Source organism: Alternaria burnsii (assembly GCF_013036055.1).
Source record: "Alternaria burnsii strain CBS107.38 chromosome Unknown 746, whole genome shotgun sequence".
Lineage (NCBI taxonomy): Eukaryota > Fungi > Ascomycota > Dothideomycetes > Pleosporales > Pleosporaceae > Alternaria > Alternaria burnsii.
This window is the reverse complement of record NW_024066109.1, coordinates 1,325,584-1,338,583: the sequence shown is the minus strand read 5'-3', so window position 1 is coordinate 1,338,583 and position 13,000 is coordinate 1,325,584. Positions and strand designations below refer to the sequence as shown.

General features: G+C 51.0%; 5 protein-coding genes across 5 annotated transcripts; 3 read left to right on the top strand and 2 right to left on the bottom strand.

Moving 5' to 3' along the window:
• Window positions 1-566: 566 nt before the first annotated feature.
• On the top strand, window positions 567-1,703 carry GT037_003009 (cytochrome p450; the record flags this gene model as incomplete). Its single annotated transcript, XM_038928056.1, has 2 exons — window positions 567-1,053; window positions 1,270-1,703. 2 exons carry the CDS (start codon window positions 567-569, stop codon window positions 1,701-1,703), a joined length of 921 nt encoding a protein of 306 aa, XP_038789334.1.
• Window positions 1,704-3,124: 1,421 nt separating this feature from the next.
• On the bottom strand, window positions 3,125-3,550 carry GT037_003008 (uncharacterized protein; the record flags this gene model as incomplete). Its single annotated transcript, XM_038928055.1, has 1 exon — window positions 3,125-3,550. One exon carries the CDS (start codon window positions 3,548-3,550, stop codon window positions 3,125-3,127), a length of 426 nt encoding a protein of 141 aa, XP_038789333.1.
• An 808-nt stretch (window positions 3,551-4,358) lies between these two features.
• Window positions 4,359-7,104, top strand: GT037_003007 (glycoside hydrolase family 31 protein; the record flags this gene model as incomplete). Its single annotated transcript, XM_038928054.1, has 4 exons — window positions 4,359-4,403; window positions 4,630-4,717; window positions 4,767-5,520; window positions 5,568-7,104. 4 exons carry the CDS (start codon window positions 4,359-4,361, stop codon window positions 7,102-7,104), a joined length of 2,424 nt encoding a protein of 807 aa, XP_038789332.1.
• A 482-nt stretch (window positions 7,105-7,586) lies between these two features.
• GT037_003006 (sugar carrier protein a) lies at window positions 7,587-9,306 on the top strand (the record flags this gene model as incomplete). Its single annotated transcript, XM_038928053.1, has 5 exons — window positions 7,587-7,783; window positions 7,836-8,041; window positions 8,090-8,504; window positions 8,554-9,085; window positions 9,142-9,306. The coding sequence occupies 5 exons, from the start codon at window positions 7,587-7,589 to the stop codon at window positions 9,304-9,306; spliced, it is 1,515 nt and encodes a 504-aa protein (XP_038789331.1).
• Window positions 9,307-9,570: 264 nt separating this feature from the next.
• GT037_003005 (chromosome transmission fidelity protein 18) lies at window positions 9,571-12,909 on the bottom strand (the record flags this gene model as incomplete). The annotated part of the gene is made up of 3 exons (XM_038928052.1): window positions 9,571-10,598; window positions 10,648-12,630; window positions 12,678-12,909. 3 exons carry the CDS (start codon window positions 12,907-12,909, stop codon window positions 9,571-9,573), a joined length of 3,243 nt encoding a protein of 1,080 aa, XP_038789330.1.
• Window positions 12,910-13,000: the final 91 nt, after the last annotated feature.

Sequence of the window (13,000 nt, the reverse complement as noted above, 5' to 3'; positions counted from 1 at the left end):
ATATCCGCCATACGCGCTACCAGGGGCATTCCGCCGAGACGCTGTTATCAAAACTCGATACTTTCGTTATCGCAATCTCGGATGGGCCGTGACATGGGTCACCGGGGATGTTGTTGCCGAATATTACTCTGCCTAACTTATTCAGGATCAGGCTCTTAAAGCAGAAACTTGAGTAATGTTGTGCATGTTATCCGCCTTCTTGGGCTTTCAAGTAATTGCATCTCCCACAGCTTTCAAAGGTTGATCTTTCAGCCATATCCAACCTTATTGCGACCGTCTTTCTGGCCGTGAGCGCCCTGGCAGTACTCTACCTTTGCACCAACAATAAGGGCCAGAATGCATTCCAAAAGTCCCTCCTCAAACTTCCCCTTATTAGTGATCTTCACAGCTCTCCGATCGAGAAACCACTGATAAACTGGAGCGCCTGGTCTATACAACACGGGCCGATTACAGTTCCCAAGCTGTTTGGAATTGTACCCATTGTCGTACTCAATTCGTACGAGGCCGTCACTGAACTTTTCAGTCGTCGCAGTCAATGGTACAGCAACCGACCGACTTCCGTAAGCATGGAGATGATTACGGGGGCAGCCCCAGGCTGTTCTCGATTTACGCTGATGCACGATTATGACGATCATCTCAAGCTGCATCATCGCGTCCTATCACCAAGCCTGGGTGCGCCTGCAGCGGCCAAATTTCAGCCGCTGATGGAATACGAGGCCAGACAACTGCTCTTTGACCTCGCTACTGCCTTAAGGAAGTCCACAGACGGTTTCACAATTACTACGAAGACCATCTACCCTTTACTCGAGCGAACCCAGTCTAGCGTCATCCTTGCCCTTCATTATGGCCTCCGCATACCCAAGTTTGAAGAGCCACTTCTCCATGAGGTTATTGCCATCCGAGCGAAAGTCACTCACTTTGCCGCAAATCCTCAGCTTCCAGACCTTGTGCCCTTCCTTCGTTACTTGCCCGCCTTCATCTCCCCGTGGCAAAAATATGCTGACAAGCTCTACACTTCTCAGGTCGATCTGTATATGCGCCTATTTCGCCTCGGTAAGGGCGCACTGGGTTGCAATGCAACAAAGCAAGCCATCACAACCGCATCAAAACACGCTCTTGTGAACTCACCAGTATCAGATCTCGTCCTTGCCTTCACGCTCGCGACATCTATCCAGGGCGGGATGGAAAGGTCATCGCGCCAATTACTCTGGCTCTTTGTCGCAGCTACATAGAAACCCGTTGTTTTGACCCATGCGCATGAAGTTCTAGACCAGTTCGTTGGCCCCGAACGGCTTCCTAGATTCTCGGACCGGAATAACCTCGTCTACGTTGATGCTGTCGCACATGAACTGTTCCGCTGGCGGCCTATATCTCCAGGGTCTATTCCACGACGTGTGGACCGTACTGACAAATTCGATGGCGTGAAGATTACCAAAGACGTAACCATCATGGCAGACGCATGGACCATTGGCCGCGATGAGGTGGTTTTTGACGCTTCACTTGGTGACGCACAAGATCTTGTCCCTGAGCTCTGGTTATGCAATCGAAAGCTTCGCGACGACCTTCCACTTCCTGTGTTTGGCAAGGGTCGAAGGATTTGCCAAGGAAAGCGTGTTGCTACAGACGAAACTTTCATGAACATCGCGCATCTACTCTGGGCGTTCGATGTAGAGGCTCTAGAGGATGAGGAAGTGGATCCGTAGGAGATGAGAGTCGTTGGCTTCATGACTGAGCCTAAGCCTTTCAAGTTTTGTCTCAAGCCTAGGGGGAGATGGGTGCTTGATGTAGTGAGTAAGGAATGGGACAGTACCGAGAAGAGTTTAGAAGAGGTGATCGGCATTTCTCATGACTTTGAGAAGTAGCATTGAAGTCCTCGAATAGAGCATAAGTGAATATTATGTTGGGCATGTGGATATTCCTTACGTGGTAGTGTTCGGGTAGCTATACAGTAATTCGGAACAGAATGGAGGCTCTGCAAAAGAATTTGAAAGCCACCGACGGCCTGTCGTTTGGGTTGTATCCTCCAGAGATACTGGCTGCCTCTTCCGTCGTTACTGTGACAGTACCAACTACAAAAAAGTCCCGGGAGCTATCTGGCGTAATTGGTAAATCTGGGGCAGACGACTTTCTTCGCAACAATGAGCTAACGACATAACATAAGACGCGACCAAAGTGCGAAGACGCCTAATAATGATGAATTTGTGTCAAGAAACAAGAGTATGATATACACAAAGGTTAAGTATACACTGGGTAGGCAGTAAACTAATCAGCTTGTAGTGCTAGTTGGGTATCGAGCGGTCGATATTAGGCGCGCTGGTGCGACGCGTTCTGAGAACCCGTTTATGATTCAATCCCGACCGTCAACCTCGCGTGTAAGCCTCGTGCTCAGGTTCTCGTTTTGTGCCGCTGTGTCGAAACATGCAGGTGTTATCCGCTTGATAGCAGCGGGTTGTTGTTGCCAAGGGAAAGCGAATTCCAAGATTCCACGGTTCTCTAATGACGACGCTATCACGTGATGACGATCTGACGTGTGTTCGGAAATTCCGCATCTATCTCTGTATACTCTGCCCCTCTTCTGCACAATACTGTACAGTCGGCTCTAGTTGCACAGCTGAGTCGAGTTTCCTACTGCCTGGGCGCGTTCAAGAGCGCCCAGACCCACCCGCCTGGCGACACGTATGTCGAATGCGACGGCAAGGTTTCGTCAAGCGCATTAATAGCCTATTGCTGAAACAACCGGAAAAACCAACCATGAACGAGCGCAACTTCGCAGGCTGGGTAGCATCTGCAGCTCGGATGCATATCCCCTGGTGATTGGGACCAGCCTCATTATTCTTTATCAAACTGCAACTTTCTACAGTCACTTGAGCCACCCCCTCGCGTGTTGTCGGAGATGTCAGAGCATCTTCATGTATGAAACAACCAGGAGCATCAAACACTTGGGGTCGTTAACTGTATTGATAGTAGATCGCGCATTCCTCTAATAGAAACCAGTGACTGTTGTGCTTTGTCTCGTTGACATACCCTGTTATATCAATGTCAGACCATCCATACACTGCGAGTACGCGGCGACTCACCTAAAATTCCATCCACCTCTAGCTACGCACGTGTACGCCTTTGCAGTTTACATAAAATTGCTCTCCTCGCCCATAAGTATTACCCGGGTCTTCTCCGTTATCGCAATGATTTCCTCGTCCTCTTTAATCCGCTGTCCACCTGGACCGTTCATCACCGCTAGGCATTGCTGGACGTGCAACTCATCGCGGAAAACCATCTCTCCAATTGCATCCCAATCTACATCCTTAGGCGACCCGACCAAGACAACTGGCGCATCTGGATCCGCTCGTCCTCTGCTTGATGTGACAGCGCCCAACCGGTCACCAGCCCCAGTCTTGACGCGTGCTATGTAACGCAACCTTAGAGACTGCGGTGGATGCATTTCAAACACTTCTTTGATCAATGGTACATGCGTGCCTTCCATATAAGATCGAAAGTGCTCCGGAGTAACATCTGGACGGCGAAGATAGAAATAAATAACTGATATCGGCATGTCGTTGTTCTGGAAGGCAGGAAAAGAATCTAATCTCGGGATCCCGATCGATCGTATCGTGGTAAACTGGAGTAAATGCGGTAGGAGAACACCGCACGCGACGGGAAAGCTAAGTACGTTGCAGAAAGGGGGCGTCTCGGGGCATGCCTGCGTTAACAAATCACACAACAGTTCAAGCTTTTCAGGAGCTAGATGAGATCTGCTTATCATAATGGACGACGATACCCTACGAGTGGGACAACAACACACACTGACCGTGCGGAAGCCTTGCACGGATGACAAGACGAATTGGGCGACTGCGACAACGTTGCGCCCTGTTGGGGACAGTGGGTAGTGGGTCTGTGAACAACGTTTCGCGCCGGAGATGTCTCCGGCACCAGGGTCAGACTCCCATTCGCTTCTCGTTGTTCTCCTTACTCTGGAATTCCCGCGTCTAAGTGGTGCTGTGGACAGAAGTGCAGCCTCACGCAGTGCCGTGAAGTAAAGAGACGGTTCGGGAAACTTGGCAGGAAGTCGCTCTCAAGGATCAGTCCATCGTTCCTTCAGTGGCTAATTGCTTACGCGGTGCCTTGCGAGTTCCCCTTCACGTGCCCTTGGACAACCCTTGTGGAAGGTATCGTCGAAACTCTCTTTTGTGATTGCGCATGATTCAGGACGGGAAACTATTCCGATGCGCACTGCTCATGAAAACGCTCAGGTGATGGTGAAGAAGGTGCCGCGCAGACGCTACACGAGTCTTATAGCGGGAATTGGCAAGTACTTCGTGACCCTTGCATGCTCGAGTAGCCGGCTAAAAAGCAAATCGGAAATGATCAAGTCCACGTCCTCCGCTGGGTACCATTTGCTTGATATGGTAGCTTCTCTGGATGGGCTCTCAGTTGTCGAGTAAATTGCTGTTGATCTCTGTAGTGTCTTGAGCCGTACCCCGCAGCGCGAGGGGCATCGGGTAATCTGGTACCGAACTGTCCGTCCATACAGTCCTCCACACTCCTAGCATCGCCCACGGGCCGGACCGCATATCCGAGTGCTATGATGGCATTCTTGAATATCTTGGGAACTACAGAAAACGACACCACCAGACGTGGCTTGAAGTCATCAATCAACTATTCTATAGGTCGTTTCAAGCATCTGAGCTCAAGGACGAAGCCAAGATGAAATTCCGCGATGGTACGAGTCTGTACGGCCCAAGTAATTCTCACTGCTCACAACTTCATAGGGATGTGGCTGGTCAACGACCGTTTCACAGTTCAACATGCGGAAGAAGTTTATACCGTCACGCCTCATGAAAACAACAAAGCGGTCACACTCTTATGTCCAAGTAGGAAGATCTTCACTAGAGGTGACACTTTGAATCTGAGCACCATCTCCATCGACATCGAGGCTCAATTTGATGGCGTTATTTCGCTCGAAGCCACGCACTTCGCTGGTGCCAGGCGTCTAGGTCCAAACTTTGATCTATACCCAGCGGGCAAACCCAACTGTACGGGTGAGATTAGCAAGACCGAGAAGGGAACCACGGTCGTTTCAGGCGGATTGAGTGCGACTGTTAGCTCTAATCAACATACATTCGACATCAAATTCCATGCAACGGACGGGTCAAAGACGTTGACTTCACTTCTCAACCGAAGCGTCGGGCTAGCGTACTCGCCAGCCCTTAGCACACCCAAGCTTGTGGAAGATCTGAGTGCACACAAACATTACATGTTCACTCAGACTGAGTTGGGTGTTGGCGAAACTATTCACGGCCTAGGTGAACGTTTTGGTGCTTGGAACAAGATCGGTCAGAATGTCGAGGTATGGAACGAGGACGGGGGTACTTCAAGCGAGCAGGCATACAAGAACGTGTCATTCTGGCTGAGCTCGAAAGGTTATGGTGTCTTCATCGATACACCCGACAAGATCGATATGGAGATTGGCAGCGAACGATGCTCAAGGTTGCAGACTACAGTTGCGGGGCAGCGTTTGAAATGGTGAGCATCGTGAACGGCTTCGATGGTTTGATTGGCTAATTTTTAAGGTACCTTATCTACGGACCAACTCCTAAAGAAGTACTGACCAAGTACTCCATTCTCACTGGCAGATCGAATAGAGTTCCAGCTTGGTCGTACGGTCTCTGGCTCAGCACATCGTTTACGACATCTTACGATGAGCAGACTGTCCGTCATTTCGTCGAAAAGATGTCTGACTCCAAGATACCAGTTGAAGTGTTCCATTTTGATTGCTTTTGGCTCCGTGCTTTCCACTGGTGTGACTTCATCTGGGACCCCGAAAGCTTTCCAGACCCGGCGGGTCAGATCAAGCGCATGAAGGACGACGGACTTATTAACAAAGTCAGTGTTTGGACGAATCCCTACGTTGGTCAGGCAAGCCCGGTGTTTAAATATGCTGCCGAGAAAGGCTATCTGCTGAAGAAGACGAACGGAGATGTGTGGCAGTGGGACCTTTGGCAGACTGGCATGGGGATTGTCGACTTTACAAATCCGGAGGCTTGCGATTGGTTCCGCGAGTGCATGGAGAAACTCTTTGATGTGGGTGTGAACTCTATCAAAACGGATTTCGGTGAACGTATACCCACGAAGAACGTCCAGTGGCATGACAAAAACGTAGATCCGAGTCGTATGCACAACTACTACGCTTTCATCTACAACAAGTTGGTCTATGAGGCAGTGCAGAAACGAGAGGGTGAGCACGAAGCCATATTATTCGCGCGCACGGCTTGTGCGGGATCACAGCGCTTTCCACTCCACTGGGGCGGTGATTGCGAATCGACACCTGCTGCACTCTCTGAATCGGTGCGCGGAGGGCTGAGTATCGGGCTTGCATCCTTCGCATTCTGGACAAGTGACATTGGTGGCTTCGAAGGAAGCCCACCACCTTGGATCTACAAGCGCTGGGTCGCCTTTGGACTGCTCAACTCCCACAGTCGACTTCACGGTTCGAACTCATACCGCGTGCCGTGGCTAGTCGACAACTCATCAGCGGAGCCTGAAAACTGCACCGAGGTTCTCCGACACTGGGTGCAGCTCAAGCGCGGCCTCATGCCATACCTCTTCGCACAGGCCGAAGAGAGCGTTGCTAATGGCTGGCCCACTAGCGTTCGTGCGACAGCTCTTGAGTTTCCAGATGACCCAACATCCTGGTATGTGGATCGCCAATTCTTTGTTGGCAGTCAGATCCTAGCTGCCCCTGTCTTTGAAGAAGACGGCAGCGTTGAGTACTACCTGCCACCCGGTCGTTGGTTCAGCTTTTGGGACGGCAAAGAAGTAAAGGGTGGCAGGTGGATCAAGGAGAAGTATGGCTTCCTCCAATTGCCGTTGTTTGTTAGAGAAGGCACTGTGTTGGTGCTCGGACAAGCACAAGGCGAGGGCGGCTTTAGCTATGAATGGCTCGCTACTGGTGGTGAAATTAGACTATATGGCGTGAGGGAAGGTGACAAAGCGACTCTGGTGGATAACAAAGGCGAACAGAAGGGCTTCCTAGAGGTCAACGCCGATGGTGAGCTCAAGGGTATGGATGTACTGGGTGGGGATTGGAAGGTCTCAAAGCTAGGATAGGCAGGCGGGCCGGCCATCATGAGAGGCCATGCATCCTGCACTTGCGATCGTTCGTAGTGACGGGCTTCGAACATGAAGTAGAGCCGCTGTAACGGTGCTACATCTGCGAAGCGAGCTGGTGGCAGACGCTATCCATTGGCGGAAATTCAACATACCTCCCCGCACGCTACTGCACCCCAACATCCTTCGACTTGTTCCCCGGGTTTTACTCACTCAGATCAGCAAATAATTTTCTACCAGCGGACACCTCTAAAGCTTGTGTATGAGCGCACAGTGGAAGCTAGGCGCGAGCTTCCGGTTAAAATGCTTGTTACGCGAGGCTGCCCTGGGGATGTAACATGACCAGCATGCGTCGATGGCGCGAGTACATCATTGCTTGGGCCAATATATACCTGCTGCAGCAGCACGTTGATATCAAGTGTTCTCCCAGTATTCCATACCTCATCCAGTCTTCGGTGTGTCGGTAGACGAAGGCAGCAAGCATGGGTCTCATTTTCAACGTCGCCCTTGCGATCTTCGCTGGCACGGGCAGCTTCCTCTTCGGATATGATTCCGGAGTAATGACGATTGTCATTCAATCCCCAAACTTTCTTGAGTTTTTCAGCACAGATAAAACATCTCCAGTTATAGGAGCCATCAACGCGACGTTCTCAGGCGGAGCCTTCTTTGGTTCGATGATGTAAGAGAACGGCCCTTGCGCAAAGTTCTCGACATATACTGACAAATGCTAGGGGAGGCTTCACGATGGATAGATTCGGCCGCAGGAAAACGATCATGATGGGTGCCTTCATAAACCTGGTTGGAGCCGTCCTTCAATGCGCCGCTCAAGATCTCGCTATGATACTCGTTGGACGAATCTTGGCTGGGTGGGCAGTAGGTTTGATGTCCATGTCTGTGCCAATTTACCAGACTGAATGTGCTCATCCTAAAACACGAGGTCAGTACTTTTGAATCCGCTCAAAATCCTAATCACTCATATGCTTAGGTCTCATAACTGGTCTTACCCAGCAAATGATTGGTGTAGGTTTCATCGTCTCGACATGGGTTGGTTACGGCTCCTCGAAGGTACCCGCAACGTCGTCGTTCTCTTGGCGCTTTCCACTTGCCTTCCAATGCATCCCGTGTCTCATCATTCTATGTGGTATGCTGTTCTTCCCCGAATCACCGAGGTACCTGGTCGAGATCGATCGTGCAGACGACGCTCTGAGGGTACTTAAGAAACTGCACTACAATGGCACGAACGACGAATGGATCCAGAGCGAATTCAATGAAATCAAATTGACTATTGACGCTGAGAAGGCGATTACAGCGCCGGGCTGGAAGGTCATGTTCACTGTCCCGGTATGGCGGAAGAGACTCATGCATGCTACGCTGGTCCAGGTGTTTACGCAGATGACTGGGTATGTAATCTGCAAGTTCGTCAACGCAACCATACTAACTTGCTGTTAGCATCAACGTCATAGGCTACTACTCCACCATTCTCTACGAGAATTTGGGCATAGTCGGAGACCGCAACCTTCTCGTCACCAGCATCTACAACGTCGTCGGTCCTATATTCAATCTGTTCTTTATCGTTTTCCTTCTCGATCGCGTGGGCCGCAAGAAACCGCTTCTCTTCGGCACGATTGGTATTACCATCGCCCTTATCTGCGAGGCAATAATCGGATCTCAGGTTGAAGGCGCTACCGGTTCCCGAAGAGATTCGCTATCTGCTGCTGGAGTCTTCTTCTTGTTCCTAGTGTCATGCATCTTCAGTATGTCGTTTGGCCCGATTTCCTGGGTATATGCCAGCGAAATCCTTCCACTGAGTATCCGTGGACGTGGGTCTGCCTTCGCGACTGCTTTCGGTAACTGGCTTGTTGGAACAGTGTGGAGTCAGGTGTCACCCATTGGGCTGGGTGAGATCACGTACAAGTTCTACTTCATCTTCGTGGCCTTCAACGTCTGTGTTACATTTCCCACCATCTGGTTCGTGTTTAAGGTACGTGCAAAATCCGAAAAGCTCACGGAGGAAATAATTGTTGACGTGTATTTCAGGAAACCAAGCAGCTTACACTTGAGGAGATCGATCTGCTCTTTGGTGATCGTGCGCTCGGTACGCTTCCAGACAACTTAGACGATAAGCAAAGGGAAATAGAGCTGGAGAGGATTAATGCTGCGAAGCAGAAGCTTGCTGGCTCGAATGTAACTGCTGTACACTAGGTGACATCGTCTTTGGCTCACTCTGCCAATCGCCTTCGATCCAAGTGAGGCACGTATTCATACACTTGCGCCAGGAAATACTGGCAGTATACAACAAGGTCTGGCACATGGTAGAATATACTCCAGTATGAGAAATATGCACATCCCAAGCGCCTTGTATGGCGAGAAAAGCATGAGCACGCACATCTGTGTCGTTCTCGGGTAGAGTTATAATATATTTATTGTCATTCGTCGGTGACACCTCTCCTGTGGCAAAGAGTAAAACTAGAGATCCCTCATGATATCGTCAATGGTAACAGGTTTCCTCACCGCATTTGAGAATCCTTCGTGGAAGGATACCCATATCCTCCCTACATTACCCTGCATCTCCCCACTATCCTGCTTCCTCTTCGCCTCTTTTCTACTCTTGTCTGTTTCGACAACCACCCTGCCAAAGAAGTCACGTTTTACGGCCTTCTTGTTGGCTTCTGCGACTTTCTCTTCAGTAGTCTGCTCTTCCTTTTTGTCAGTCTCTGTTTCTTCGTCGTTTTCGTCTTGACCACCACGACGTTTGCGATTCGCTTGTTCACGGAGGGCCGACTCTTTGCGCCATTCTTGCTCCAAGACGCTGCGAACTGCATAACGTCCCTTGTCGTCCTTCTTGCCAGCCAGCGTCTCGAAGGTTGCTAAGACGTCTAAAGCGGGTTCCATTCGCCAGACGAAGCCAGCACTTCTGTTTGCCACGTCCTCAGTTTCGATTCGAGACTTTTCGAATCGAACACCAGTAGCTGCCATGGCTTCTACAGCCTTCTTGACAAGCTCTTTCTCCGAAGCCTTGCGCACAGAGGCGGTAGCGAAAGACTTTGATCCTGATGCACCAGTGTTGACGAGGACGGGTTTTACGTCGGGTGTTAACATGCGCAAGACGTAAGGTATGAGCTCCATGGCCATCTCCTCTGGGCTCCTGAACATGCGCGTTAACGGTAAAGTCAGGCTTGTCTGTAGCGCCATCAACTGGCTTCTACTAGCCTTTGACTGTTCGAGGGCTGCAAAGCTTGCACCAGGTCCAGAGAACGGCGTTGGCTGTGCATCTGGGTCTGCTATAGGATTTACAGATGATCGGATAGGCGATGCGAAGAGGTTATGCAAGGCGAGAACAGAATTAGACAGGTATGGTGCCAATTCCCATTCTTGAGAGCCGTGAACTGCTGAGTTGAGTGTGTCATGGAAATAAAGCCATTCATATGCAGCAGATGGCTTGCTCAGGAGGGTATCGTCTTGGAACGGCTTTTCGGGATAAGCAGTGAAGCAATCTGTTTGTTGTTAGCATGACATCAATGCGTGAGCTTGGATAGATCATACCTGTCACGATGCGGTCGCAGTCTCCACTTGTGTCAACCATCTCCCTTAGGCGATCCATAGCACGTCGTTTGCCTGCTTCCGCGACACCGATGACACCGCTCTTGGCCCGCGCAGCTGCCGATTTTGCATCTGTCGTTTCAGCTTGCTTTGGAAAGCCAGCACCTTCACGGAACACACGATCAACAACATCCTTTGCGCCACCTCTTCCTAGGCTTCGAGCAGCTCCACCACCGTGGCGCAGGTCACCAACTAGGTTGTCTTCTATCCACTTCCGCGATAGATGAGGCCTTTCCTTTGACTTGATATCATGCGACGACCGTAAGCGAGCTGCTATCCACTCGCTGACTACCATGACTCCACGAATGTCTCCTTCACCGGTCCCGCTGCCTGTTCCTCCTTCTTTCTTCGTGCTGACACCCCATGTAGCTTCGCAGAGGCGGCGCACGCCGTCTGAATCACACTGAATGCCTTCTTTTCCGAAAATCTCTTGCATTCGCGAAACAACCATGTTGAGGGCGGGTTTGCGGATGTGTACGATCTCAGCCATCGAAGACTGTCGAAGTGGCCGTAGAGAAGGGTGATAGAGGTCATTACAGATGAGAATGAGGGGCCGCAAGAGTCGGAATTTGTCCCCTTTCCTCTTTTTGGTACCGGTACTGGATTGGTGCTGCCCTAGTGCTTTCGTGTTGCGCTCGTCGAGATTGATCAAGTCGATTAGAGCTTTGACGAAACCGCCTTCGCCTGAGCCTCCACTACCAACAACCCCGTCCACTTCATCCACTACGACGCATACTGGTTTCCCAGCCTTGCGCACCTTTCCGTCCACAGTACTAGTATTGACCCCGCGCACATTCTCAGTCCCAACCATATCCCGGATGCGACCCTTGACAACAGCTCCGCTGCGCTCATCTGAAGCGTTGATCTCCTGGACTTCGTAACCGGCTTGACGAGCGCAAACATGAGCTAGCGTAGTCTTTCCGAGTCCGGGCGGTCCAGTCAGTAACAATATCTTGCGGTGTCTCTGTTCGTCGTCTTCGAATCCGTTCTTTGCTTTCTTGGGCTTCGTTTTGCTGGAGCCAGGAAATACGATCGGGTCCCACGCCTTCAACCAACGCAACACTGATCGGTGTGTACGCTCATCTCCTACTAAGTCTGTGAACTTCTTTGCTCGGTACTTTTCAGTCCACATGAGTGTGCGATTGGTCTTTGCGGTTCTGGCAAGTGGCTGCTCGATTGACGGATGTGGTTGCTCATGAGTCTTCAGAGACGCATTCGCGATCTTTTCTTGATCGAGCGATTTCGCCTCGTCCATGAGTTGGTGGATATTCAGACCATAATAGCTCGTCCTTGCCTTGCCTTCCACGGGTTCCGATCTTGCTGCAATAATTTCTTCATACGTCTGGTTTACGCGTGCGGCCTTCTTGCCTATGTGAAAAACCTTGCCTGACGCATTACGGGCTACGGTGCCACGCGTGTGCTGCGCTAAAGTTGACTCTCGTAGCATTTGTGGTCGCTTTACTGGCGATTGTGATCTGGACTTGAAGCTGTAATTGTCGAGGTCATCTACTGGTATCGATTCGGGGTCGGCGGATTCATCCTGGCTCGCAGGTGGTGTATAGTCTCCTAAGCCTTCTGGGACAGCCGGAAGATCCTTGATGCTGCTCACTGCTCTTCTCTTCAGCGTGTGTTCCTTGAGCGCCGCAATGTCTTCGTCGTCGTCGGAGTCGTCCAGGAAGCCTCCAATCTTACGTGTTGCGTTGTTGTTTGGCACATCCTTCAGCGGCTCTCGTGCATCTTCTGGACGCTTCCTTTTCTTTGGGGAGGGCGCCTGTGGCATCGACGAGCTAGGCGGGTATGCGATGGGTGACGAGATGAGCGGCATTGTGTAGATTGGGGGCGAGGAAGGGAAGGTTGTGACTTCAATCGAAGAGTCGGTGGGAAAGCGCTTAGCTGGTGACTGCGTGTGGCGCTTCGCAGGTGTGTCTGGTGGGATTAGTGCTAGTTGCAGCGCGGGTTCACGCTCGTAGTACCAGCTGGACCTTCTCCTTCGCTTCTGAAGATATCTGCAACGTTCCAGGCGCGATGTTGTATGACGACGCCTGCACGGTTCTTCTTTGCTGTGTCTTCGGTAATGCACTGTTGCAATGCGTCGAGTTCGTCGGAATAGGAGAGCGAAGTGGGCGCGTTATCGAGGAATTCGAATTCGGAGTGTAGTAGTGCAGGGTCGAAGGAGGTCGGTATGCCTGGTGAGTAGCTACTCATTGGTTCTGGCAGAGGTCATGGTTGGGGTTTACGGGCATGCGTGCGTGACGGGGCGGAAGTGTCTAAAGTGCGAGGACGCGTCCACGCGGGT